Here is a 27,639-nt window from a genome sequence, read left to right on the forward strand (position 1 = left end):
TGTACTCAATTTTTAAGTACAAAAAAATATATACTTTCCATGATTTGAATTCCTTTGACAGCAACAATAACAATCCACATTTCACACCTTCAAAATGAGCCATTTGAAATGACTGATAAATGTTGCATACCTTTGATACACAATAATACAAAATAACGTCATATCTATTTACCTATTGCTCAAATTGCATATAATGATATAAATATTGTAAGCTTTATTGGAGAGTGAAAGAGAGATTTTGTACGTTGAATTTAGTAGTGGATTTCGAGATGTTTTTAAAACTCCTACTAAATTACAATCCCTCATGAATCGCCCGATTGTGTATGTAGCCTCTAAATTTGTAGCAATCATGGTATCTGAGGTAGAGAATTCCGTCTTTGTTTAAGTAGTTATCCCAAAAATACTATAGATGTCGCAGGAATTATTTGAAAACAGAGAACTCTGCTGTTATTATATACTAGCTAGTAGCTGTTTGTGAATGAGAACTGTAGGAGTGTAGGCAATTTCTACTGTCATTCACTTGTACAGTATAAGTCTAAACTTATAAGTATTATTTTCTTCAATTATATTCATAATTTTGTTTATTATATGAAGTAAGGTCGGTTGAAAGAGTCGATAAGGTTTGTGTGAAATTGTGTGTGTGTTCACTTGATAGTGTGTCATATTATTATAAACTCTAAATTGTAACTCCCCCTTCAATTAATTCATTTGTATCTGGAGATATGTCGTTGAATCCTTTGGTTCTTTTACTTTTCGGAGTCCTTACTTTGGGATGTTCTGCGCTTGAGGTGACATCGGCTGGATCAGCGGGAAAGAATCATTCATGGGTTGTAGAAGACTGTATCATCCTCCAATTCAATTCTTCTGTCTTTACTCTTAAGCCAACAGTGAACACGAGTCTCACTGTAGATATCCCAAGCAATGCCTTAGTCGTCCAGGAGTATTCCAACTGCGGAAATCAAACACAAGTCATTGCTCTCTCGTGGAAATGGACGAACGTGAATGGAACTTCCCTTAATCATAACATCACTGTGGAGTTTCATCGCAATAACGACACGTAATACTACATTTTCATTTTACCTTTTACATGTTTTTGATATCAATTTTCCTTTCTTACAGGAAGTCTTATGGCATAGGAGAGATCTATGGAGTGTTCAACGTTGGGAAATGGAATGAGACAAAAAAAGTCGGGAACGAGACTCAGAATGTCACTGTCACATCATATATCACCATGTCCTCAGAGCAACACTCCAATATATTACCAACGCCCCTGAATAGGAGCTACGTGTGCTTGGATCCCGGAAACGTTACTTTGGTATCCCACTATAAAGTCAGTACATCTTCGAGGTTCTTTACATTGAAAAATACCACTTTGGCTGTTGTGGGAATTAAATTTGATGCCTTTAGACATCCAAACGGGACGCACGGAAAGTTTCAGGTAATTAATTATATACTAGATTGATGTGTACATTACTTATGATGGTCCTACATATATGTATCATTTCATGTTGCTCATATATCCTCTCTGTCTCTCTTCTTTTTAGAGTCCATATAATTGTATTGAGAATCGAGTCAATGACGTCGTGCCCATCATTGTGGGATGTGTTTTGGCATTCCTTATTGTGTTCGTACTTGTTGCTTATGTAATTGGACGACGAACACCTCGATCAGGATATTTGAGTGTTTAATTATATTACATTCTGTCAGAGACTAAGTACATACATCCATCTTAATATTAGGATAATAAAGAATATTTTCTACGCTTGAGGAAGGCTAATATTATTATATTTACTGTACTTCTATTTTTCTATTTATAATTCATTCCTTCATAATTGCTACTACTATTAATTATTATTATTTAGTGATAAAATCAGGTTCAACTGTGTTTTAATAACATTAAGAATAAGTCAATATTAAAACAAATTGTATATATTCAATTGTGTACATACACATTACATACCAAAAAGAGAATCATTACACCAAATTTTTATTATTTATATCTTTATGGAATGTGTATTTAGAAAATCATCATCATCTTAGTGTGTTTTGAATAACATAAAATAAATTTAGAATAAATAATTTTTTATATATATAAAAATAAGAACATGAAAAAGTAATTTTTATTAAAAATATATATAAATGACTTAGAAATGAGTATATAAGGTTACAAATTGATCGACTAGATTGAGTATAAAGATCATTGACTAGGTACTATTTTTTCAAGGGACTAATCTGTGTTAGGATATTGTGGACTATTTCCTGTGACTATTCTTTGCTTTGTTAAAGCGCATAATTTTCTGTGACTATTATAATTACTTCTATCGGCGAAATCTTTAGGACAATGCTGGCATTTGAATGGACGTTCTCCCGTATGAATACGTTCATGAGTCTATTTAAATAAACAATAATGGATGTTAAAAGTTAGTTTGTAATCTATCTATGTAAATACATTAGGGCAGTTTTTATTTCGATACTGAGACTCGGGGGGGGTCATGTGGATATAAGGAAATAAGTTATGCAGCTTTTCATTGCTCTATGATGCCATCTGTATGTTTGTACATCATTGGAAAAGTTTGGAAAAGGGACACATTATTTATCAAGTCAATAGATATTAAAATAAAGCATTATTCCTTATTTTGCATAAAATCATCTTGATAGACATTTTTTTATTCTATAAAAAATATGAATAGTTGTTTTTTTCTGTAAGGGAAAAAATGGAGCAAAGAAAGAGAACATGGTAAGGACATAATGATTTTGAAAGAAGGTACGTACTATACGTGGATCATCAAAATTTATACAATATTTTTTGATAGGCTAGAAAAATGTTGATAAAAAGTATTTCATACAAAATAACAAATAATGCTTCATTGACTAAATAAATAATTTTTGGGTTTTTTCCAAAAATGACCGAGATGTGCAGCCTAAAGTTGAACAATGAAATTTAACATATGACATCTTTTCTAAACTAGCCGTAATCGAAATTCCAACAAGTTGGAAAACAAACTTCCCTAATATAAACACTATTAAAATAACATACCTCCCAAACATGTTTATGAGTGAAGCTCCGTTTGCAAAAACGGCATGTGTGAAGCCCTTTCCCGGTGTGGATATTAATATGTTGTCTCATGTTGTAATTTGTAGTGTAATGCTTGCCACATCTGACACAAATGAATCTCGTTTGTCCATTTTCGAGCTGTCTTAAGCAGTAGCCTACATTCTTCTCTTCCTCCGTTGGTGGAGGCTGAATTGCAGACTTATTAATGACGTTATTGGAGTTATTATCTGGAATGTAATCATCACTAAAGTTCATTTCTTCAGAAGAGTCTTCAAACTCATTGTTGGTATATTCGGATTTAACTGATTGTGTTGAAAGAGGTTTAAGTGTGGGCAATGAGCGTATTTCATCTTCCTCTTTAGGAGATTCTGAGGTTTTAAATAAATCCTCGTTAGCAGAACAGGTCTTAATATGCTGAACTAGTACCATACGACTCATAAATGCATTTTCGCAATATCTGCAGCTATATTTAAACTCTTCACTGTGCGTTTTGATGTGCAACTAAAAACAAGAAGAAAAGAAAAGGAATGCGATATATAATGTTATGTTTATGATGACAGGTGTTACGTCGGTATATGGAATAAGTTATAACTTATTCCATATTCATCTTACCTCAAAGTTTTTAAAATCCGAGAATACCTTTTCACAAAAGCGACAATTATAGATATTTTCATCGTAGTGGATGTTAATATGTATTTTAACTTGACTTTCAGATGCAAATATTTTACCACAAAAGAGGCACATGGCCTTGAGTCGTGAAGTGAAGTAAAAAACGAAATATCCTTTTTGATAATCTTCTTTTTGTACAGACTTTGGAATGTTCACATGGTCCGATAAATGGTTGAATAAATATTCCTGCTGCTTAAACTTGGCTGAGCAGAAGCTGCAGGTGTAAATAGTTATTGCGGATACAAAATGACGAGGAGGAGTGGGTTTTTGGGCTAGAGATTTGGAATATTCTTTAGGATACTCTGTTTTTGAATGTTCTTCCTTTGATATTATTAACTGCTTATCAGGTGTCTGTTGGGGTTCTGATAGAGAAGTTCTATTAATATTAGAGATAGGAGTATTGTTGTTATTGGTGAACTCTTCATAATCAATAATGTCTGGCTCTATTTGAATTTCCTCTAAATCCTCAACAGAGAAGTCATCCTCATTACAGGTTTCCACTGAGATAATTTGTGGTCCGAATGAACTTTCAGACTCTGACTCTGAGGAAATAATATCTTCTTCCGCATTTTCAGTGTAAATTTCATTTGTTTTAAATTCTTTAATCTGATCACTAATTTCATGCAGGGGTAGAGGCTCAGTTGGTAAAGATATTTGAAGATCTGGACTAGCAGTGTTGTTGTTGTTATTTAACAAGTCGTTATTGTTGTTGAGTAAGAGTTTAATAGTAGAGGTTTTGAAAGAACGGCATTTTTTCTGGTGTGCTGAGCAATTGCTTCGATCGCTGAATGGCCTACCACACCTATTGCAAGGAAAAGGTTTTTCCCCTGTGTGTGTTCGAAGATGTGACTCGTATACATGTTTGTGAGCGAAAAATCGTCCACAAAATTTGCAGGAATGAACATTTCTACCCAAATGTAGATTCATATGCATTCGTATGTTGTATCGACTTGTATAGGCTTTACAGCAAATGAGACATATGTAGCGTGTAGTGTAGTCAGACATTCGATGAATCATAAATTGTTGGTTACTCTCATCAGTGGTTGGTGATCGAGGGAGATCTTTGACTATGTTGTTGAATCTATGATTATTGAGAGATTCTGCCCATTCATTATTGGATTTATCAACATCATCGTCGTCTTCCATAATGAGCATTGGGTCTTCTTCTTCCATTTCCTCATCTGATTCTTCATTTTTAAATGACTCCGTTGACCCATCAATGCAGTGCTGTTTGAGAATGTGTGTCCCTAGGTCTTTTGGATTTTCGAATTGAGTTTTGCAAATGGAACAAGGGTATGAGGAGGAGTCGTCTGCCATTGTTATGATTGGTGATGATGAGTTTGATGAACTCTTATCATCTACCTTTCGAAAAAGGGACTGAATAATAAATTGTATTGTTATACATATATTTTACCAAGTTTTCAATAGAAAAGGGAAAAGACAGGGGGCTTTTCAAAATCTAGCTGCCTATACCAATAAGGAACGGTTTCCCCCTCCCTTCTACAACGGTTGAAGGAAGGGGGAAAATCGATAAGCTTTTCCATACGCGCTTTGGTTTCCCTGCTTTGAGGGACCAAGGAGAGCGCTCTTTTTCTTGAGCAAAAGAGGTCTTCTAAAAGAAAAAATAGAAAGCAGAGCACAGGTTTATTGCTGATATATGTTTATTTCTTCTCTTTTCATCACTTAAAACGCATAACAGCTGCAGAAAACATGTATATATATATACATACAGTATGCTATGGTATATGTACATTCTGCTATAAAATTAGAAAGGTCCCCCTCAGAATTGTCATTATAAAACTCTACATGTTATGCGAATACCGCGTTGCGATATGCCATTCTGGTATGCGTATCTACACGAAATGCTTTAGGAGAAATAGGAGAGTGAGGAGGAAGATTGAAGTAAGGGAGCAGGGAGGGAAAGCCACTGGCTAGCTCCTTCAAAAAGTACGTACATAGCCAGTGAAGAAGGAAACACTGTTTTTAAAGAACCTCAACAGTCCTTTTGCTACATGAAACAATGAAAGGGCCTCTTCAACCTCTGATAATGAGGCTTTCTTATCTCTTATATGTGTTAAATCTACAACATGTGTAGTATTACGTACATAAGTAACATAAATAATATTAAATTTGCTAAAAATGGAAACATGTACGTACGAATAAAATAACAAATTATAAATATAAAGAAACGAACGAACGAACGAAGGTCAACGCTTCTGCTTTATTCTTGATAAAAGTATATTCTTTTTCAAAGCAGGAGCGGAACAAGTTTCAAATTCTAATGAAAAATTTCCTCTCATCATTCTTGCTCCATTAATATGTTGAGTGTGATTCGTTTGATACCCTCCTATCGCCTTTATAAGATTGATGAGGTGGAGGAGTACAATCGAAGCAATCCCTATATTCGCACCGGCTACAGAGGGAATCTTGATTGGACTGACTGCCTCAAGAGTATATTTGCCTTTCACAATGAAACCCTCAACATTTGGACTCACTTATTTGGATTCTTTATTTTTGTTGGACTTTTTGTTCGGGAAATTCTGTTCCCAGACCCAAATGTGCACTTTGGGGATTGGATGATCCTTGTGGGGATCATTGTGTCATATCAAGCAACAATGATACTCTCAGCTCTTTTTCATGTATTCTCTTGTCATTCAAAATCTGTTTCTCAAAACTGTCTATCTCTGGACTTGCTCGGGATTTCTCTGTGCCTTCTTTCTACGTATCTCTCTGGGATTTACTACGCTTTTTATTGTGACCTCTTTTGGAGAAATTTCTACTTAACCACTGTTGGTGGCATATTTATCATCGCAAGTGCTGCTCAACTATGGCCAAAAATTACGCAAGACGAATATGCCTTTTATAGGAATGTTGACTGACGGCAACGACTAGTACAATTGTTTATCAAATTCTATTTTTTTTTTGTTGAGTTATTGACATTGTGGATAAAAATGATCTTGCGTAATACCTTGAGTGTTGAAGCAAATATTATTTTTTCCTCCACTGTTTTTATAAGTCAGTTCAAATCTCTTGGATTAATTAATTAATTATCCACAGCAATCCTATGTAGTAGTTGCCGTCATCTTTTTATTCATTCTATTCAGGATAGGATTATTTACATTGTGGGCACTCTACGGATTCTTACCGACAATTCATTGGGCCTATTTGAAAGGAATAAATGACATGATGGTATATGCCTTACTTCCTCGAATTTTCCTCATGTATGGTATATGTGGCCTAGCCCTTTTCTTTTATGTGTCTAAAATGCCTGAAAGGTGTCTACCACCGGGTATAGTAGACATCATTGGACATTCACATCAATGGTGGCACGCTTTTATCTTTTTGGCTCTGTTATTTTGGCATAACACGGGTTTCAATTTCAGAATACTCAGAAATAAGAACGGATGCTCTAGTGTTCAAAACGAGGATCTCAGTCTTCTTGAGATATGGCCTTTTCATCATCATTTATCGTAATGCACATTTGTCAATTGTCACGATCTTTACCTGTCTCTAACTTTGAATGTATCTTATTGTCAGTCGTTTTATTAAAATTTAATCTATAAGAAAGTTTTGATCATTTCCATGAGTCTCTAATGGATTGACCTTATTGTGGTGGATTATTATTTATAAATAATATCGATGTGTATGTAGAGTGTTCAGTATACTATACAGTCAGTTATATACCTCAAATAATCCTGCTATATGTATTTCTTTCTTTTATCAATAAAAGAGGCTAACACAAAAAGAATTAAAAACCTATGTACATATAATGTTGGTCTTTATCTTATTAGGATATGGCGTTGTTTCTTTCAATCTATGTAAGGTAGCCCAGCTATTCTGTGTGTCCATGGTGGTGCTGCATTTTATTGTACATGTTGTAGATCTCACATTATCATTAGAAAATGTGTGTTCCCCTTCCTCCCGTGGCAGGAGCATATAATATATTGAGCTTTCTTTAGTTACTCACTGTCACACAAAGAGAATTAAAGTTTTATTTTATAATGAACGCCTGCCACGTAATCTGCTTGCTAACATTTTTAAAGGGTACATATTTTCGAATTGGTCTATTTTTGAATAGCATTATGAAAATAATCGATTTATATGTATTATGAAGTACTTACGACATACTTATGTAATATGTTGTCATTTCTTTCCATAACTTTTTCTCACTGCATGTATTATTTAGTCAGGATGAATACAGTCAGGTGTACATAATTTAAGTCGAATTGCATGTATTGATTAAGCACAGGGGATATTTACAACATAATAATATGTTAACAAAACGAGTTTAATTAACATGCATTGATCCAGAGAGCATTTCGTTAAAGAAACACTCTTTTCTTTTTTATCATCAAAATCATCGATTTAAATAACATGATGATTGGCCATATTTTTATCTGATAATACTACTAAATATATATTCTCCCAGCTCCGTCCCCTGCTGCACACTCCCTCCTCCCATCAACATATTATTTAATATTCAATCTGTTTTATCTCCCACCTGATAAGGGACCTGCTTTATTTATCAGCTATCACTATTATTCTTTATGAGATCCCTTCACGATCAGTAATTGATCAAAGTAATCAATACATGAGTGGACAATAGAAATTGAATCTTATTTTCCTTACAGATGACTATGTCATATTGATTATAATATATACTATTTACTCCCTTGGATAAGGAATATGTCGCCGACGCTGACGAACAAAAGAGGGAAAAGTTCATTCACCAGGACACCCTTTTATACATGGGTCCCTATATACTACATATGTATGTTAATAACTCTATGATCAAATGTTTTATACTGTGTTGTGTATGATTTTTCAATGAAAATCCAAAGAATCAGTATTATTTATTGTGACCACCATCTTATTATAAAATTGAATTCAATAATGCACAAAAGGAGAAAAGTAATAACTATGTACAAGGAATGAATATATTCTTATATGATTATATATAAAAAAAAAGACTCATGTTGATGATTTCTTGAGCGAAGTTGAAATAGGAAAAAAAGAAATGACGAATTGCAAAAGAAACAATCTCTAAGAGTTACAAATCGCTCTGATTCATATTATAACAGTTAAGCCGAAATTGACAGAATTATGTCTTCATGTGTATGTATATACATAATATCACAATGTAATTTTCTTAACAAGGATATAATTATAATATACTAAGTAAGTGTTATATTTGTTTTGGTTTAAAAGTACTTTTTGATAATTAATTAATTTGTCCATCTTTTTCAATATGCATGTCATTGGATATACATACGTATTATTAACTATGAATATAGCTAGATCTGTAAGTAGATGATTAAACAAAAAAAAATCTTTAACAAGTTTGATTTAACATTAATCTCAATATTAACAAAATATATTAGACAAAAACAATACACTTTTTCTATTTTCTGCTGTACACCCCATTTTCAATCATAAATGTATGTAGTATATATACTAATAATATTAACAAAAATTAAATCATTACAGAACTTGGAAAAAATAAGCTTCATAACGTTTTTCTGATGTGAGTGTTCTTTTTTTTTCTTTTTTTGGAAAGCTAGAGAATTATTATTATGATCATTTATTATCAGCATTATTTTAAAAAGTCGTCCACGTCCGCGAATGCACAAGTTCCAAGATCATTGTCTGCCATGATTTTCACTAGTTTCTTAATGTGTCCAAGACTGATTTCCAGAGGGGGTTTACCGGGGAGAGATTTGGATTCTAGAATGGCAGAATTAAGAGTCGTACAAATACTTTCCCTTTGGGAAGAATCCAATTGCCAACCAACAGGGCTTTCCCAGGGGTCAACATAGGCAAGTAAGGAAAAGGCATCTTGGAGCATTTTTGTATTTTCTTCATTCTTTCCATTCGTGGTTTCTAGCTCAGTAAGCATGGTTTGAAGGCATCGTCCAAAATGAATCAATCTTTCTAATCTATGTGGATTTGAAGCTAATGAGGGAGGATCCACATCCATTTTATTATTGTCATCAGTCGAGCCGTTGGAAGCAGAATTATTTCCATTGCTAGTAGATTCTTCATCAATTCCACCAACCATTTCAATAAAATGTCTTACTTTTAAGATGAATTTGAGCGTAGGACGGCTCTCTAAGAGACCAGGATAGAGTTTGTCCGTGAGTCGTATAGCTTCTCCCAATCTACCCGCAAGAACTAATTTTCTTACTGCCTGTCTATTTTTCACACTAGATAAGTCCTCGGATATCTGTTGACCAGTTCCTCGGACAAAGGATTCCGCTGTAGCACAATATCCGTGATGGACTAAATAACTAGACACCATTTTTTGTAAAATTTGTTGCCATTCTCCATGGCGACCAGGAACAGGAAAATCTGAAATAATTCGATGCATACGACTACGGTACTCAAACATCTCTCCCTCTATATCAAAAAGAAAAGGTTCTTGTCCGAAATTCGTATCCACAACTTCACCAGGTGTTTGAAGACCCACAGTTGGGTACATATTCGATGGAATGTCCGTAAAGGCAATACCCAAATGATGGCCGTTTTTAGTATAAAAACAAGATCCATCAATAAGATTAACACCACAGCCAATAACATCTCCAGTCGTAAAAGTTGGACCGTAGGACTGTCCCGTTCCTGAACTACAAAAACTATGCCCATCATCTCCATGGTAACCATAGGAATTTTTATCCCAACCAGGCAGTCTATTTAAATTAACACCCTGTGCACTAAGTCCAACGCCCATGTAACCATCACGGCCTTTGGACACTATCTTTACTTCAAAGTAATATATGCCACATGATGCGGGGATACTGTGAGTTGCTCGAACAGAACTTGCATCCTAAATAAAATCAGTGTAATTAATTATTATCATATCAAAATAGGAATTTAATAATGTTTGGGGTTGAATTTTTTAAATATAGAAATAATCTTAAAAATATCTTAATCTATAATATTGCAAAAAATAATTAATTCTTGATGATTCCTCTTATTTTTGTAGACTCATAAATTAAAGTATGTATCTGTCAAAAGAAGACAAAAAAAAATAGGATGTCAAAGGTAATTTGTTGTGTAGAACGATTTGACTTTTTAATGCGTAGTTCATCAACTCCCTCCCCCTCATCCCTCAAAACCCTTTCAACAAAGATTCCTTTTTACGAGATTTACGAATGGAATAAAGAAACAAGGACTTCGAGAGCTCAAGAGCCCTGAACGAAAAAAAAAAAAATAAGAAGAGGAAAATATTTGGAAATGCCTTGTGATTTTTCCCATGTCCTTTGTAGTGAACTCGTAGATTGTTTTGTGAGAGTCCAGTGAAGTTATATTTATCCTTGGTGGACCATGATCTGGGCAAAGGTGTTTCAAACTCGTTCACCATAGGATAAAGGATTTTAAGCCTCTCATCCATCGTTAACCTCGGATCTTGACTTGTGCCCATCATTCTCCTCACATTACCACTCATCGAAGTCCTCCCTCTTGAATTCTCAAACTAAACCTATCGGCTATCCTCGCACATAGACTAGAAATCCACGTTCAAATGAAAAGAAAGACACTCCGCTACCTAGAGCACCTCTCTTGCTTTCACACTCACCTCTTTTCGATCATTTCTTTCATAGATTTTTCTCTTCCCTCACTGGATCACTGAGCAGGTCTCGGCGCATTTGGTCCGCGCTTTTCTTTACTTAGTCACATTCAGGGCTCTAGCTTAGTAGTCATAGAGCTGGTCCAAAGAAATGCCTTCTGTCAAAACCTCATTTCTAAGCTTAGCTCAAATCATTCTATAGAATCCTAGAATTATCTGGTCTCCAACCATTTTTATATTCCAATGGGGATTTAACCATACACTGAGAAAAGAAATGGAGATATTTATCATTTGATTTCCTCAAACTCCACTCTATGTATCACTACAAAATTTTTCCTACATAATTAAAAGTCTCTGGATCACGGTGTAGCAGCTCATCTCAGCTCAACTCGTTTGCCCCTTTAGTTCTAATAGACATATTAGTCTTTTATTTATATGATGGAATGAATAACAATTCCTCTTTACTCCTCCTATTTTTCAGCAAATAACAAACAACAAAGGAAAGAATTAAGAAATCGTCGGATCCCAAGATGAAGGGCAAGGATGTGTCGTCAGAAAAGCCTGGTCCCGAGAAGAGAGACTCATTGCCTTCAACAGCGGATAAGGAGAATCTCAAAAATTCTGAGGAGACACTTTTAGAAATAGGCGCGAATTTAAATGTAAGTCTGAGTGACGTAGTTGGTTTGACACTGGAGAGGCTTTTAAGCTACAAGTCACGTGTTTTCATGACGTCTCCTTATTGAAGGCTATTGTCCTTTAAGTTGAAGGAATGACTAATGTCCAAATGTCAATTTTCTTATCCAGGTTCGTCGATCCGATGGGTCTTGGTATCCAGCAGAGGTCATACAGCGGCGGTTTAATGATAGTATCAGTAGTAATGAGTACTATGTCCATTATGAGGGTTTTAACCGCCGCTTGGATGAGTGGGTTCCGCGAAGTCGTATTCGAAGTTCCAATGATACAGAGGTAACGCCATTTATTCGAGGGGAAAGAGGACAAGAGTGACTCTTCCGTGATAATCCAACTTTATTTTGAATTTATAGATCAACCAGGAAATTTTAGAGGGCAACGAGCGTAAAATAACAAGGAATCAAAAAAGAAAACACGATGAGATCAATCACGTACAAAGAACATATGCGGAAATGGATCCCACAACTGCTGCTCTAGAAAAAGAGCATGAAGCTTTGACTAAAGTCAAATACATTGATCGGATTCAATTCGGAAAATACGAAATTGATACATGGTACTTCTCTCCATATCCAGAAGAATATGGAAAACAGCCAAAATTATGGATATGTCAATACTGCTTAAAGTATATGAAATTCGAAAAAACTTACAGGTTTGCTATTTAAAGGCTTCAATTCATTCCAAGTTTCATCTCTAAATTATTTGTTTAGGTATCATACAACTCAATGTTTCAATCGGCAACCTCCTGGCAAAGAAATTTATCGTAAAGGAACCCTATCCATCTTCGAAACAGATGGCAAGGACTTCAAATTGTACTGTCAGAACTTATGTCTTTTGGCCAAATTATTTTTGGATCACAAAACTTTGTATTTTGATGTGGAGCCCTTTTTATTTTACATTCTGTGTGAAATAAATCGTTTTGGAGCTCATGTCGTGGGCTATTTCTCAAAGGAAAAAGAGTCTCCTGATGGTATGACAAGATAATCCCTTAACCATATATTTCCACTTAAAATACATGACGTGTTTTTATATTTTAAGGAAACAATGTTGCCTGTATACTAACCCTACCACCTCATCAGAGAAAAGGATATGGAAAACTATTGATTGCATTTAGTTACGAGCTTTCCAAAATTGAAGGAGTGCAAGGAAGTCCTGAAAAACCGTTATCGGATCTTGGCAAATTAAGCTATAGGTCCTATTGGTCATGGATACTTTTAGAAATCCTCAGAGATTTCAGAGGAACTTTGAGTATCAAAGACTTGAGTGCAATGACGGCAATTACTCAGCATGATATTATTACTACTTTACAGTCTCTCAATTTAGTCAAATACTGGAAGGGTCAGCATGTGATATGTGTCACCCCAAAACTTGTTGAAGAACATTTAAAATCTTCAGAATATAAGAGACCACTCCTAACTGTGGATTCCTCCTGCCTTCAGTGGACACCTCCTAAAAAGGCTAATAAAGTGAAGAAAACTGGACATTAAGATTTTTTTGGATTGACTATCAGCTATTGTCATGATTGAAATCATATGATCTTTAACTAAGATTTTTGCTTGATTATTGCTCGCATGCATACAGTTCTGAGTTTAGGCGTGATGTACATACTACATTTTTTATTTACAAAAGAAGAGTACATGGAAGTTATTATTATAATAATATCGGACTTCCTTTACTTTATGTTATCCTAAAGGACCAAATAAGATATACACCAAACAGATTTTCCTTTAATCGATATCAAATACACATAGAAAGATCTCAGAATCCAACTTTGCTCATGGGAAATTTATCTCTTCTTCAATATTCTTTGTAGAGTACATCAAAGTGTCAATTAATTTATATTAATTATATGCTATGAAAAATTTACAGATGACTCAAATACTTTTTTTTTAATTACGCATCCCCTAAGCTATATACATTAATGTAACATACTGCAAGGTATTGTCTCCTCCGATTTTTTAATTAGGAGTAATTTTAGCGTTTAAAAGAAACCCTTACAAAAACTTAAGAAATTGAAAAAGTAAAATATATAATTGTTAGAAAAGAAATTGCGCAATTCTCCTTATGGTTTGAGTTGCTTTATTATGGACAACTAACTTTAATTACAATTAAAAATCCATATTTGAAGTTCATAATTTGATTAATTTAATTATGTGTGGATGCTGACAATGATCCTGCGTTATTTGTATACTCATCGCGCGTTCACACGTGATGAATAGTTGTTCTTAACTATTTATGGAGTGACTGATCATAATATTACTAAGTTTCATTTCAGAGATGGGACTAGGAATTGGGATTAGATTTGGACTCCGAAGTTATTTCATTTTTTTTGTCCACTACAAATATACAACTTAAAATGTATTTTTTATTTTCTGAGGACTTGGAATGGACTCAATAAAAAAAATGACTTTTTCCTAACTGGTTCATTTTACATGTTATATATGTCGCAGTGGATTCGAGTATATTTACTTTTGAAGAGGAAATTGAAACTTTCGGGGATATATTATATATGTAGCGTTAAATTACACTGTTAAATATGACCGGTTCTCCCCTTAAGGACTTTAGTGTTTAATAATGATGTTAGTCAGTTTTATGGATCTAAAGAAGTAAGAGTTCTTATTGAAACTGGACAACTGGGGACTCCGACCTAATGGATAGAAGCGGGCAAGTCGTATAAGTCCCTCAGTTGCAGGCCAAGTTAAAATAATAGAGTTTTAGCAAGACAAACCCAAGTCCTGGTTTATCCTACTTGAGGCTCAATTTGCATTGTGTAAGGTCTCAGAAGAGGCAGCAAAATAATATGGTTGTGGACGACAATTTTCTTGAATACTTTCGACGACGAGGAGGAAAGTTGGGGCGATACTCTTTACTCCAACCTAAAGTGCTTAAGGGGAGAACCGGTCATATTTACCGGTGTAGCTAATCGCAACATATACCTAAATTTTTAAGGTGAAAGATAGTGATTTAAAGAATCCGTATTCAAATAATACATAACTACAAAATATATTAGACAAACAGAAACATTTATTCTTTTCGACGATTTAAATAACTATCAACTCATTTCTACATCGTTTCAAATGTTTGTATAATGAATCGCTTAAAACATGTTTGAGTTACTTTATCTAGACTAAAAGTGTGTGTGAGAGAGAGATAGTGAAGGATTCTAGATTTAGTTTTTTCCCTTGGCAAAGTGGGCATCCAAATTGATGGTAGCAATCTTCTTTTCATCATGGGGATAATGAGTGGGATTATTGACGTCAATGCTCAACCAGGGTACAGCTTCGAGTGCCTCTTCTCGGTTCATCTCCTCAAGAGGAATCATTTTCTCCCAGTTCTTTTTCTCAGCCTCAATACTGACTTTTCGAGCATTACTCTCAGCCACTAAAGACTCAAACTTGCTCTTGGCTTGATTTGCTTCAGCATCGATGCTAGAAGTGATTTTATCTGCAGGGAAGGGGATTTTGAGGGCTCCCCATTGCTTCTCAAAGTTGTCAACCATGCCTAAAAGTGTATTGAGAATGTGTTAATTCCATGTGATGGGTCTTTACTATGTAAATACCTACCAGCAACGGCGATCTTATTCCTGTAATTGGCAAATTCAATTTGAGGGAGTTCGGCGGGGAGAGCATTGATTGTACGAACAAGGGCATACTGTTTGCTCTTCAGAGCATTAAAAGAAGCCCTTTGACCAGTAGGAATCTTCTTTGCGAACTCAGCCCAATCGATGGAAGTGGAGGAGATCCGTCTGGCAGCCATATTTGAGGAATAAATAAGTGGATGTCTCACTACGGAACAGCTGAAGAAGTGAGTAGCAGCAGTGATGTAAAAGAGAAAAGAAGAAAGGAGCAGGCGATTTGTATGACGTCATTGTAGAACGTTATAGGGATCCGTCATATTGTAACAAAAGTAACGATTACCAACATCTAGCTAGATGTCGTTACATATATAATATATATATCATAAAAGTATATTATGATTGGATTAATTATTCACTAACTAGTGAATAATCAAGTCATTTTTATTATATCTTAATAGAGCGTTTTCACTGACGTCCTAAATTGCATCATAGTTGATGGAGACACCATCTTGGGGGCTTAAAGTTGATATTTTCAATACATAAAATGGACAAATTTCCAACTAATCCTGATTAAACTCCATCAAATGGATTTAATAATAAAGAAGACTTAATACCTGTTTGAATATTGCTTGATGGGAATGATAAACACTGATATTCTAATACAATCAAAGTAATAAGTACTGAAAATCCCAAATGAAATTTGATTTGTACAACTTTTTTTGTGATCGATTAGGGACGAGAATTGTAAAGTAATTCGATAAAAAAAAATTATTCTTTCCATCAAGATAGTTAATTTTTATTTACAATATGGAAATTGTAAATAAGATTGTACAACAATTTACATTTTAAGGTCACATCATAGTTGTCCATGAGCATAGAGATAAAATACATTTTAACTCTAAGCCCATGAGGCATTTCTTCATTTTCTATAATAATAAAACAAATTTTGTACGTGTGTACGGACATTATTGGGTAATATCAACCTTGCTTCATTCAATCTAAGAGAATTATGGCGTCATGAGTATTTTGTCAATTGATACAATTTTACTGAATTGAGTCTAACATTTCTTCTTTTACAAAAAAAAATCTTGGTATTTACCGTGAAAAAGTCTTTAAAAAGTAACACTGATGTAACTATAGCGCCATCTAGCAAGTAAAGTATAATATGCATGTAATCTGTACTGTCATTTTTGCTGATAAAAAAAGAAAAACAGAGATCGTTACATATAAAAAATAATGAATATGACTTTAGATGAGATTTAACAGCAATCCTTTTTATGTAAAGCACAGCCAATGAGCGTTCTAAGGACTAAAGTACTCCCTGGCTCATCACATATTAAACAAAATTCTTAAGTTGCTACTATTATACTTTGATTCTGGAGAAGAGAACATCTAGGTATTGAGTAGCTACGTGTAAGTGTTCTCATGAATCACAGTGAGTAACACCGAATCTATTTTGGGAGAGTTATTTTCTATATTATTAAAGCAAATTTGTCTGTTAGTCGACGCCTAATTACTCCAGTTACTACCAATACTATAAAGTACAACTAGGTAAGAAAGGGATTTATTCCTAGATGAAAATGATATAATAATAGAAGAGCTTTTTGTTGTGGGCATTACCTGAATATATGTATTTTTTTTAAATTTTCAAATGCTATTGTTGCTATTCTTATATTCTTGAAGAGAGAACATATAAGTATTAAGTAATAACTAGTAGGTGTAAGTTGATAAGTACCATTGATGGTTTGTTGCGGAGTTATATGTGTAAGTCTTGGTTGGACTTGGAGTAGAATTGAGGATCGAAATTGCTGTAATTCCTGCCTATAACATTGCTAGAGACGGAGTGGGATTTGAGTTTATTTCCTTCTTCACATTGCTGCTCGCAGCTAATTTAATGAAACGTTATGACAGCTAAAATGCACTTCTCCCCAACATTCCTCAAATTGTTAGGTTGACCAGGTTTTTTTTAAACTTCCCAGCTGATAGTATTATTTACATCTGACAATGAGTATATTTTGGAAAGACAATAAGGTTGAAGTCGTATTTATTGGTGGTTTGTTACTAGTTCATTATTATTCTAAATATGAATGAAAAGGGGTTTTTATTGTTATAAAAGTTGGTTGTGTAGGCGACCTAAATGGCCGACATTTTCAATGATGACGTCCCATGAAAACGCTCTATATACCCAAAGAAATTAAAAAACCTTATATCAGGGGCGTCCGCAGGGGGTGGGCTGGAGCCCCCTCCCAAATTAAGGGATTTTTGCTTGTTTCTAGAAAATTTAATTTTCTGTCAATAACTATGGATTTTTGAAATTTTTCTCCAAAAAATGTATTATTTAAAATTTTGTTTCAAAAAATTGTATTTTTTTATATTTTTTTTTTTTCAAAAAAGATTTAATTATTTTGTTTAATAATATTTACTAATGCACTGAATCTACTTTTTATGCCCCAAGCGCTAGATCTTGTCTGTAAATGTATATAAATTTATGTAATACCTTGAGAATTTACTATATATTATTTTCCAGAAATATTGGCTTTACTGCTATACTCCCTGGCGCATTGGACCAAAAACATCAGAAGCCTATAATGAGTGATACTATAGACTGGACAATTTTTTATCCGAGCTAACCATTTATTTAGCTCTGTTTTGCTATTAATTCCTTCCCAAAAAATCTTTATTAGGGCCTGGTGAACTCATTTTTCAAGCTAAGCACTTCAAGTTGCAGACAAGTGCCGAATGTTATAAGGTAAATATTATTATATCAAATATATTTCTTTAAAACAACAAAGTTGGGGGAGAATTGTATATATAGATGCTTCCAAGACAACCTTCTGCTTAGAACCAAAAAAATGTAGCTTGTGTTCAATGGAGTATCTGATAAAAATCAGCTTAATCCTTTGAACTCTTATGGGGTTTATAGCTAATAAATACACAGAAGTCTATTAATGTAATTATTTAATATATGAATCAGTTTATGTTTAGATATTGAACCGTGGGTTGAATCACAATAGACGCAAAAATAAAAAAAAGTTGAAATTCATCCGCGAAAGGGAGCTGGCAATTTTAATATGATTCCATTTTGATTTCCAAAAAAATAACTATAGGAAAGAATTGAATAATTAAATTTACGATGTTTTCTAAATAGACTCAGACTTTAAGAGTCAAACCACTCAGCTTTTGATGGTTATCAAAGAGATGATTGAAGTTTTCTCGAACCAAATTTTTCAAAAAGTTTGCAGTATGTAGTGTTTCTTGAATCTCAGGGATGCGGCGGTGGATAAATTAAACTTGCCTCGGAGACCAGGAGTTCACCTATACAACCTTTGTGTCAGGGTGTATTATAGCATATTAGAAGGGTTACTTGTTGCTTAGAACCGCAGCGGGGGTGGAGTTTATACTCCCCTGGGGCCCAGCACTTTACCTGTACAACCTGAGGGCTGATGTGTATTTTGGGATATTGGAAGGGTTCTTCGATGTTCAGGGAAGCGACAGCGAATAAATTTATCTTTGCTTGGGATACAGAAGCTCACATACACTGCATGTGGGCGAGGGTGTGTTATAACATATTAGAAGGGTTCTATCCTGGCATGTTTTTTCATCATTCAATAGTTTTATCTCCCGAATATAACATAAATTGCAACGAAATTGCGCACAATAATATTCATATTGTCTTGAAATAAAATTACTCACTATCATATTGCTTACAATGATGTTGCTTCACGATGACATTGCCCACAACGGTTTTGTCTCACAATGATAATGTACGTTACCACGCAATGATATTGCCCCAACGATTTTATCTGCGACGTTTTTAACACAATCATTTTACCTTATATTGTCAAATTCATCTAGATGAATAAATTATACCATTTTAATATTATTATTGACCAACTTTAAAATAAAAAAAAAAAAACTTTGAAAACAAATAAAGTTTATATCAGTGATCTTTTTCTGATTATAGCTCATTTAAGGGGTCATCGGATCGGAAAAGTTTTGAAGGACCTTGTTCTAAATGCAGGCATAAGTGAATATACAAGTATAGGTATGTAGACAAGGTCGACTCTATATGGATATAGGCAAATATTAAGAGCCAAATTAGAAATCCCCAAAAATAGTAGAAGGTGTAAAATAAAATCTTAACTAGTGGAGAGTTGGCCCTTGTATGTACATCACACATCGACATGAATTAATGATTATATATATAGCCTCAACAAAGGACCAGCTATCACGGTATTATCTCATTCACATGAGCATTTACACTGTATATTTTGTATGTTGTCGATTTTTCTACGACTCATGCCCCTTATTATTGTTCTCAAAAAAAAGTCAAAGTCTAGTTTCAGGTCTTTGCTCATAAGTCTATGTCCTTACATATTTTTATCAAATTCAGGCTGAGTACTCAGAATTATTTTGTATTCATTTCAAGTCTACCTTTATTATAATGTTAATGCTTTTCTTGGGATTAGTAAAAATAGCTTTAGAGTTCAAGTAAAGTCGCAGCAGTAGGTATCGAGTCTTTGATTGTGATATCAAGTCTAAGTCGAGTTGTAATTCTCCATCTTTTCTAAGTGCTACCAACTGATTTTGGTCTCCTTTTTTTGAAGGAGGAAAGGTGGTTGAGACTTGAGAGGTACAATAAAGATAACATTAGGATACCTATATCAAAATACTGGATGAATCTAATTAATGCGAAATATGCATTAGAACAGTCTCCAATTAACTCCATCATGTAATAGTTTAAAGCATAATTGAGACTGTTTATGTTCAATCCATTGAGTGAAATGAAAGGATGATAACTTTAATCATTTTATGTGCTTAGGATCATTGTGTAGATAAGGTATTGATTTCATACAACGGGAAGAAGGTATGAATATATACTTTACAATCTCATGGTTAAATTCTGTAGACAAAGCAATGAAAATTATTAGATGGCATAATAATGATGATTATAAAAGAATCAAAGTCTTAAGTAGGTATTAAAACATTGCATCTATTACCTCATTCATATAATATGTAACTATTTATATTGAATATGTGTCTATATATTTGCAGTCGGTAATTTCTACCTTGAGTTTTGAGTAACTTTGATTTTTCGACACCGAAAGTCCATCTTCAATTTGTATCATGTCTTGGATTGGTTGTAAGATTCCTTGCTCTCAGTTTTAGTCACTCCAAAGCGTGTTCGGTAGTGATGGGTTCTTGTTGACGTCACTCAACTTTATTTCTTCTTTGTTCAATCATGTTTAGTACTGACAGTCCTTAAGACACTGGTCACAAAGACCGATAGGACTGGTCCTAAGACTGAACTGAACTGGACCGAAAGATGAACATAATCAGTTGATAGTTAGCCAATACATCTCTCTATCTATGAAATTGTTATTCTTTAATAATATGGTTAAGAATTGTTCACAGCTTAAAAACAAGAATTAATTCAAATTTAACAAAAGAACATCCAGAAAAAGGATATGTTGATAAGGGGGAATAAGTAGCAAAATCGTAAGCTGATAACAAAATGCAGTGTAATTTTACACTTATATGAGATAACGCCATACTTATCTCCGTTATTTTCATCTGCTTCGCAGTAAATTCCATCGTCAGACTATGGAATAGTAAAAAAAAAACAATTGTATGCGCGTCTTAAAGTCACCTATTCTTTTATTATTGTTTCAAAACAAAGGAAAGTGTGGCTCGGGAGATTCCATATTTAATTCGTTTCGGGACGTTTAAATGATATAAATTATCATTCATCATAGGATACAAGTGTACTATCCCTGGATGAGGCATATCAAAGAAGCCTTGTCACCAACAGTGAATGACTTCATTTCTGTATCAAAAGATAAATCCCGTAATAAAGGAATATATCCGATGCGTCGCCCTCAAATTCTAAATTATGCACTTCCGTATTGCAATTTCTTACCGCGTAATTTTAGTAAACTATTTTGTATTCCTTTCTTTCACCAAAGTAATGATAAATTTATATGAAAAGAGCAAAGTTTATCTGTATGTATGTATGATAAACAGTCACCGGGTGCACTGTATAAAGTGTTTCCTCAAGGATAATAGAAATACAACGTTATATCATCATCAAGGTGAATATATGTACAGGTTTGTAGCCAAGGAAATTCTACGTTTTTTTTTATTATCAAGAAAAGAAGGAAAATCTAATGACGTCACAGTTGATACACAAGCACTCTGTCCCAGAGTCCTATAAGTAGAGTTACGTCACCTGGTTATCTGCTCTGACGATAGCTGACTTCCTCATGTCTTTGAGTCACGGTCCAAAACATTCAAAATTTAATATTATATTTTAGGTGAAGAATCCTACAAAGGCGATATATTTTGCTAAAATACCCCAATTATGCCCTCTTGTCGTGCGCCGTTGATTACAAGAATCTTTCTTGAGCTGAGGGGATGACACTTTTTTTTATTTTCAAGAGACAAATTTCCTGGAAGGCAATGTGCCCTAAAAATGAAATTAAATCTTAGGAAACCATAATATAATTCTCGATTTTGCACTAAATATTTTGAAGAAATAAGGAATTCCAACTCTCAAGCCATTCCAACATTGTTTAACATCTAAAACCTAAAGTTTTAAGGCTCACCAAAAACTCGAACAAACCCATTTTCATTCGGGAGAACAATGCTGATGCTAATAAAATTTAATAATTTAGGAAATCTCAAGGAACTTTTTTATTTCGAATTTCAGGTAAAAAAAGATCTCCACAATTTCAGGGTCATACATACTTTACTACTTATTTGGAACCTCCTACTTCCAAAAATAGAGAACTAGACTTAGTGGACATGAACCTAATTTCATGTATTACAGATATTTCTCCTGAGGTAAAACATCTGAAGGAAATAAATACCAACTTGGAGTCTATGAAGCAGAAATAAAGGAAATGTCTAAGTATGTTAGTGTAATAATGCACATACATTTACGAATGCAAACTGCGATTATCAAAGAAAATAGAATAGGTTTTTCTCCTTTTGAAATAATGTGTTTGCTAAATTAAGTAAGTTAAAGAAATTATTATCAAAGTAATCATTCCATTTTTTAATAATAATTAAGCTCAATAAAATTATTTATTTAGTATTCATATATTGTATTAAGCTCTTTTTTGGCCATTTGACATATGTCACAAGGGGGCGCTGAGATTTTGTGACGTAGGTCATCTTATATGGCTCTGCTCTGTCCTATATAATTGTAAAGTAATAATTTTAAAATCCAGAGTTAATTAATTGTAAGGTAACACAATTTAAGCGAATAAATTAAATAAATATAATTATAATTTATTTATAGTACACAATGGTAAACTTAGGAGCATGCCAAAAAGTATAAAAAGGAAAATATTTAACTTATATTGATATTAATATCTATAAAAATAAATCCTTTCCACTTATTTCGATTGTTATGAAACTTGACGATATCTTTGCTTCATATTTTATAGAATAATAAGATCAATTTCAGAGAACTAATTTTTTAAAAGAACTAACATTAATTTGCATATATTTTGTATATATTAATAATATAAGCATATTTTAATATATTTTATGTATATTATCTAATTTGCCATTTTATTACATAATATGAGAGTGGGTGAATAAAAGAATAGCAATAAGTAAACATTATAGCACCCACATATTTTTTTACATACATACATGAATAATAAATATTAATTTGTAAATTGACTAATGGGTCTAAGTTTTCTCAGATTAGCACTTGGGTTGTTCAGTTTCAGCTTTTTATGAAGGTTATTTACTCTAATTCTTGCCCTTGTTTTCACAAAGGATATGATGACTTCTTTAGGTCAGTTAGAATATAATTCAATTAGATGATTATACAGCCTTTCAAATACGTTTGGGTTAGTATCAATTGCGTCTTCATGGTTACAATGAAAAGCTTTGAAATACTATTGTTGACATTGGTAAAATTTTAAAAAATCACACGAGGGGATCGTAATTCCTTCCTTAGAGGCCAATTCAATCCAAGGGCTAGACGTTTCTTCATAAAATCCAAAGTCTTTTCCCTAGATTAGCAATTAATCCTGTAATATAAGATAGACCCTGGTCTATACAATCATTGAAAACTTGAAATGATTCTTTTGTATCTGCTGTAATTGCTTTTTCGGCTTCAAGGCCTTCAAGAAGTTCTCCATCTTCTAAATTTCCTATAATTCAATTACATCCTCATTTTCTTGTATATTTGACAAAAAAAGTGACTCGTTATTGATTTTGTAACTATTTCGCTATCATCCTCATCTGTTGTGCAAGACAAACATATTTTGATGTCATAGAGTATAAAAACCGTATATTAACACCATATCATACGAGAGATTATATGATTAATAGTAACAGTATATATTCTTTGCCGTCACTGGTAAAAAGCGTGGGGAAAATCAAACATCAGTCGAAAAAGCGTTACGTTATACGTATGTATTTCTGTTAAATTGATGCTCCATGATGTATATCATATACCAATACAGTCTACAAGAGAAAAAAAAAGGAGCATAATATGCAGAGAGTACGGTATAGAATTAATTAGATCTTACAGGCATTTAGTTCAACTCATATAAAAAAATAAAAAAAGGGAAATACTTTATATAAAATTTAAAAAAATGAAAGATACTTTAGATGAGAGTTAGCAACGAGATAAAGTACTCTCTGTCTCATCAAATCATATCAATAAAGCTGTTAATATTATTTTTTATTCTTGTGGAGAGACAGTGAGTAGCTACCCCTGCCAGATTGTGCTTACATGTGGAGGTGGGGGCAAATTATATAATTATGACGTCATGAGGGGTACCCAGGTAATTAATCTCTGAAAATAGAGAAATGTCATTTGATATCCATAGAGAAACTTACTCTAGACCGGCGATGTCTGCTGGACCGAATCCAGCCCACCTAGAAGTTTGGTACAGCTGGGAAATAAATTTGTATTATTAAAATAAACAAAAGAATTCACAGTAAAATATGTGATTCCTATATTGTCTGCTAGAGACGCAGTGTTTTAGTACTCATAGATAAAAATGAAAGCAACACTGAGGTGGAACTAACCCTAGTAGGTAATAGCATTCATTGAGTCTGTTTACTGTCTGTTTGGGGCAATTGCATTATTAATTTAACCTACATAAGCGAACTGTTTTTGTCAAAATCGAGAAAAGCGGACACTTAGAGTGTAGGATTTTTCAAGAAAAATATACATTTTCTTATATTTTTACAGAGATGAATGGAAAAACCGTGTTCATGGAATACCAGGAGCAAGTTTGGATGTTTAAAGAATATCATATTCCGTGTCTTTATGATGAAACTCAACATAGGTAAAAATAAAACAGCTTGCATGAAGAACTGAGATAACAAAAAAGTATATAAAAGTATGATGGGTCTGAGGAAACAACAATCTGTTTCCATCCGGAGTGAAGAATCAGTGATACTGCGGTGAAAGCCAGTTACATAATTGCAATAGCTGAATAGCTATTGCATCAATACTGAAGTGGTATATCCTGAGAAACGACATTCTTTAGGGAATAGAGTTGGACAGACTGTAGATTTATTGTTAGCTTTATGTTATTTTGTAATGACGCTACTTGCCAACCCGCTTGAGATCAGATAAAGCTGCATTTGGCACCCCAAACCCAAATGGGTTTAACACCCCCTACTCTAGAGTATCTTCAACAACAGGAAGGAATAGTATTTTATATTGTTGGATATATATCACAATCAATATCTAAAACTGGCTAACTCTGCACATCTCTCTTCTGCATATCTATCTCGAATTGTATGACCTTATATAAATAATGCTACTTTAAGTATCTTTAAAATTGCATTCTTTATTTAAGGTTTAGTAAGAAGGAGAGGCCTCAGTTATTCCATGGATTTAATTAATTTTGCATGTACGAGTATATGTATTTAAAAACTTCAAAATGAAATTTACGGTACAAAGATTTCCTCTCTTTTTATTTCATGCTCATAAATATTTAGTGTTTTTCTGGAAAAATAATTATAGGGTGTCCCATATTCTGTTAAATATCAACAATAACTAGCACATCTGTTTAATATTTCTATACATATATTCCACTATTGATATCAAGCCTTTTAACTTTGTGATGAAAAATATTTTACAAATGATAAACTAAATTTAATTGAAATTTCCAAAACATTTTATTACATAATCTTTGTAATAATTGAAAAAATGAACCAGTTATCGAGGGTTATTTTTTCATCGAGATTATTCTCCATAACTTTTTTTGTTTTTTCAAGTACGAACAAAAGTATTCCCAGGTTTATGGTCATCTTTACAATGCCAATATATGTTTCATATTACTTTTTTTTTTTACAAAATTAGTGCAAAAGAGTTTTTTTATTAATTTTCTTCGCGAATTCCGATTTGACAAATTTTAGACAAAAATAAAAAATGGCCTTGCCCCTATAATTTTTTTTTTGTAGAAATGTTCGTATGTTATTTGAAGTGCAACCTCTACTTAACAACAAACACGATTTAAAAAAAAATGATTTTTCTCCTTCATAAGTCATCCAATTTTAATAAAAATAAATGCTAAATCAAAGCTGAGTGAAAAAAACTATTACTTTTCAGTATAATAAATGCCTTTGGAGCAATAACTGTCTCGACTCGACCTCCGAAACAGGAGCAGGTCTTGATGACTGTCTACTTTGGCAGACTCCCAAAGTTCATCCCGGATCCTGGACATCAGCTCGGATTTTGTGTTGTTTGGGGATCTTTTGGTGTATTGCTCAACTGCGCCCCACTTAAAGAAGTCCATAGGGTGGATATCCAATGAGCTTGGAGGCCAAACACTGGATCAACAAAGTCAAAAAAATTATGACAATTATTTGCACGGAGTAGATTGCTGCTGTCGCCTCCATACTCTTCCAGTTCCTTCCTGACTCTCTAGACAATGGACTTCTCCTGGTTTAAGAAGTTTGAAATCTTAATCTCCCGTCCGGCACAGATTGTAATAAGGACACTTTGCATTTTCCACGATTGTGGATTAAATACCTCGTTGATGGATGCTATTTTTTTAAACGATAACAAACAACTCTGGCTAGACGCCAAAAAAACAAACATTATACATGGCCATGCGCTCAAAGTTTGATGGTAAAACCCTAAAAGGGATAACGACGCTCTTGCCTATCAGTAAATATTTCATATATTATTATTTTTTTTTTAAATTCAACTTTAAAAAATTGTCATTTGCAGACCGGATATTAAGTAGTACAACAATCCTCTCATCAAATTAACTACGAAGAGTAGCGGTTCTCAAACTTTTTACATTGAGAAAGTATCAAGGTTTCCAAATACTACTATTTTTTTATAATTTGAAAATTCAACAATGATTAAATTTAATGTTTTGGAAGATAAAACTCCCTTCTCCCTTCTCAAGCCTCTACATACCACCATAGAGAAATTATCATCATACCCCCAGAAGTGCGTATAATATAGTTTGAAAACCAGTGGACTTGGATATCTCTCATTCTCGTAAAACTTTTATTACCAACTCATTCCTCAGATAACCTTACTTTAATAAGGAATCCTCTTTATGGTTCAAAGATTCATGTTACGAATGTCAATTAGAGAAACGTCAGGGATAAGGTCAATCATCCTATGCAGTGTCTGTTATTGTATGTATTTTTGTACTATTTAAAGCCCTTCTTAGGTCATGGGGTTCAAACTGTATAATTACTTTTTACCTCTTTTAATTAAAATACTAGAAAATATGTAGATATTTAATAAAATTTGTAAAGGCTCCTAAAATATATATACTAAGAACCTAAGAAAATAATAAATATTTAGAAATAATTTCCATATCATTAACACTTGCTAAGCATTAGAATGACTAGTCTACCCATGAAGAAATATCATTTATCTGCATACACTATAGGCTTGGCCGAAACTATGCATAATTTCTAAGTTTCTTTTTCACAGAGAATTTATTAGTATACTGAATTAATTTAACCCATGAATTTCTAACAAGGTGTTACCTTGTTTACACAAAAATACTCAATGTATTTTGTTGTCAGCTGTCGATTCCCTCGTCGTACTTGATACCTCATGGCTATTTCATAATAAAT

The 27,639-nt window shown here is 33.4% G+C and overlaps 6 protein-coding genes across 6 annotated transcripts; 3 read left to right on the plus strand and 3 right to left on the minus strand.

The window, feature by feature from the left end:
* The first annotated feature begins 456 nt into the window (after positions 1 to 456).
* Lamp1 (lysosome-associated membrane glycoprotein 1) lies at positions 457 to 1,767 on the plus strand. Its single transcript, XM_040714575.2, has 3 exons — positions 457 to 1,057; positions 1,120 to 1,438; positions 1,545 to 1,767. Exons 1-3 carry the CDS (start codon positions 723 to 725, stop codon positions 1,686 to 1,688), a joined length of 798 nt encoding a protein of 265 aa, XP_040570509.1. The 5' UTR covers positions 457 to 722; the 3' UTR covers positions 1,689 to 1,767.
* Positions 1,768 to 1,913: 146 nt separating this feature from the next.
* LOC121119779 (uncharacterized) lies at positions 1,914 to 5,119 on the minus strand. Its single transcript, XM_040714570.2, has 3 exons — positions 3,668 to 5,119; positions 3,038 to 3,556; positions 1,914 to 2,389 (listed from the first exon to the last, which is right to left on the minus strand). Exons 1-3 carry the CDS (start codon positions 5,039 to 5,041, stop codon positions 2,228 to 2,230), a joined length of 2,055 nt encoding a protein of 684 aa, XP_040570504.1. The 5' UTR covers positions 5,042 to 5,119; the 3' UTR covers positions 1,914 to 2,227.
* Positions 5,120 to 5,977: 858 nt separating this feature from the next.
* Positions 5,978 to 7,291, plus strand: LOC121119783 (progestin and adipoQ receptor family member 3). The gene is made up of 2 exons (XM_071889088.1): positions 5,978 to 6,601; positions 6,768 to 7,291. The coding sequence occupies exons 1-2, from the start codon at positions 6,043 to 6,045 to the stop codon at positions 7,196 to 7,198; spliced, it is 990 nt and encodes a 329-aa protein (XP_071745189.1). The 5' UTR covers positions 5,978 to 6,042; the 3' UTR covers positions 7,199 to 7,291.
* A 1,348-nt stretch (positions 7,292 to 8,639) lies between these two features.
* On the minus strand, positions 8,640 to 11,165 carry RanBPM (Ran-binding protein M). The gene is made up of 2 exons (XM_040714571.2): positions 10,959 to 11,165; positions 8,640 to 10,544 (listed from the first exon to the last, which is right to left on the minus strand). Exons 1-2 carry the CDS (start codon positions 11,163 to 11,165, stop codon positions 9,318 to 9,320), a joined length of 1,434 nt encoding a protein of 477 aa, XP_040570505.1. The 3' UTR covers positions 8,640 to 9,317.
* Positions 11,166 to 11,294: 129 nt separating this feature from the next.
* On the plus strand, positions 11,295 to 14,390 carry mof (males absent on the first). Its single transcript, XM_040714572.2, has 5 exons — positions 11,295 to 11,944; positions 12,090 to 12,251; positions 12,329 to 12,624; positions 12,683 to 12,942; positions 13,011 to 14,390. Exons 1-5 carry the CDS (start codon positions 11,816 to 11,818, stop codon positions 13,457 to 13,459), a joined length of 1,296 nt encoding a protein of 431 aa, XP_040570506.1. The 5' UTR covers positions 11,295 to 11,815; the 3' UTR covers positions 13,460 to 14,390.
* Positions 14,391 to 14,976: 586 nt separating this feature from the next.
* Positions 14,977 to 15,791, minus strand: ATPsynD (ATP synthase, subunit D). Its single transcript, XM_040714576.2, has 2 exons — positions 15,536 to 15,791; positions 14,977 to 15,473 (listed from the first exon to the last, which is right to left on the minus strand). The coding sequence occupies exons 1-2, from the start codon at positions 15,726 to 15,728 to the stop codon at positions 15,142 to 15,144; spliced, it is 525 nt and encodes a 174-aa protein (XP_040570510.1). The 5' UTR covers positions 15,729 to 15,791; the 3' UTR covers positions 14,977 to 15,141.
* Positions 15,792 to 27,639: the final 11,848 nt, after the last annotated feature.

Source organism: Lepeophtheirus salmonis, chromosome 6 (genome assembly GCF_016086655.4).
Source record: "Lepeophtheirus salmonis chromosome 6, UVic_Lsal_1.4, whole genome shotgun sequence".
In the NCBI taxonomy this organism is placed as follows: Eukaryota; Metazoa; Arthropoda; class Copepoda; order Siphonostomatoida; family Caligidae; genus Lepeophtheirus; species Lepeophtheirus salmonis.

What these genes read in the sequence shown, in the direction of transcription:
- Lamp1 (XM_040714575.2), top strand. Translation starts at nt 723, where the DNA reads ATGTCGTTGAATCCTTTGGTTCTTTTACTTTTCGGAGTCCTTACTTTG. An exon ending in TTTCATCGCAATAACGACAC is followed by an intron (nt 1,058 to 1,119) that starts GTAATACTACAT and finishes CCTTTCTTACAG; the next exon opens with GAAGTCTTATGGCATAGGAG. An exon ending in GGACGCACGGAAAGTTTCAG is followed by an intron (nt 1,439 to 1,544) that starts GTAATTAATTAT and finishes TCTTCTTTTTAG; the next exon opens with AGTCCATATAATTGTATTGA.
- LOC121119779 (XM_040714570.2), bottom strand. Translation starts at nt 5,041, where the DNA reads ATGGCAGACGACTCCTCCTCATACCCTTGTTCCATTTGCAAAACTCAA. An exon ending in CGGATTTTAAAAACTTTGAG is followed by an intron (nt 3,557 to 3,667) that starts GTAAGATGAATA and finishes TCTTGTTTTTAG; the next exon opens with TTGCACATCAAAACGCACAG. An exon ending in CTCATAAACATGTTTGGGAG is followed by an intron (nt 2,390 to 3,037) that starts GTATGTTATTTT and finishes TTATTTAAATAG; the next exon opens with ACTCATGAACGTATTCATAC.
- LOC121119783 (XM_071889088.1), top strand. Translation starts at nt 6,043, where the DNA reads ATGTTGAGTGTGATTCGTTTGATACCCTCCTATCGCCTTTATAAGATT. An exon ending in CTTTTATAGGAATGTTGACT is followed by an intron (nt 6,602 to 6,767) that starts GACGGCAACGAC and finishes TGGATTAATTAA; the next exon opens with TTAATTATCCACAGCAATCC.
- RanBPM (XM_040714571.2), bottom strand. Translation starts at nt 11,165, where the DNA reads ATGAGTGGTAATGTGAGGAGAATGATGGGCACAAGTCAAGATCCGAGG. An exon ending in GACATGGGAAAAATCACAAG is followed by an intron (nt 10,545 to 10,958) that starts GCATTTCCAAAT and finishes GATTTTATTTAG; the next exon opens with GATGCAAGTTCTGTTCGAGC.
- mof (XM_040714572.2), top strand. Translation starts at nt 11,816, where the DNA reads ATGAAGGGCAAGGATGTGTCGTCAGAAAAGCCTGGTCCCGAGAAGAGA. An exon ending in GAAGTTCCAATGATACAGAG is followed by an intron (nt 12,252 to 12,328) that starts GTAACGCCATTT and finishes TTGAATTTATAG; the next exon opens with ATCAACCAGGAAATTTTAGA. An exon ending in AAATTCGAAAAAACTTACAG is followed by an intron (nt 12,625 to 12,682) that starts GTTTGCTATTTA and finishes TTATTTGTTTAG; the next exon opens with GTATCATACAACTCAATGTT.
- ATPsynD (XM_040714576.2), bottom strand. Translation starts at nt 15,728, where the DNA reads ATGGCTGCCAGACGGATCTCCTCCACTTCCATCGATTGGGCTGAGTTC. An exon ending in GAATAAGATCGCCGTTGCTG is followed by an intron (nt 15,474 to 15,535) that starts GTAGGTATTTAC and finishes ATACACTTTTAG; the next exon opens with GCATGGTTGACAACTTTGAG.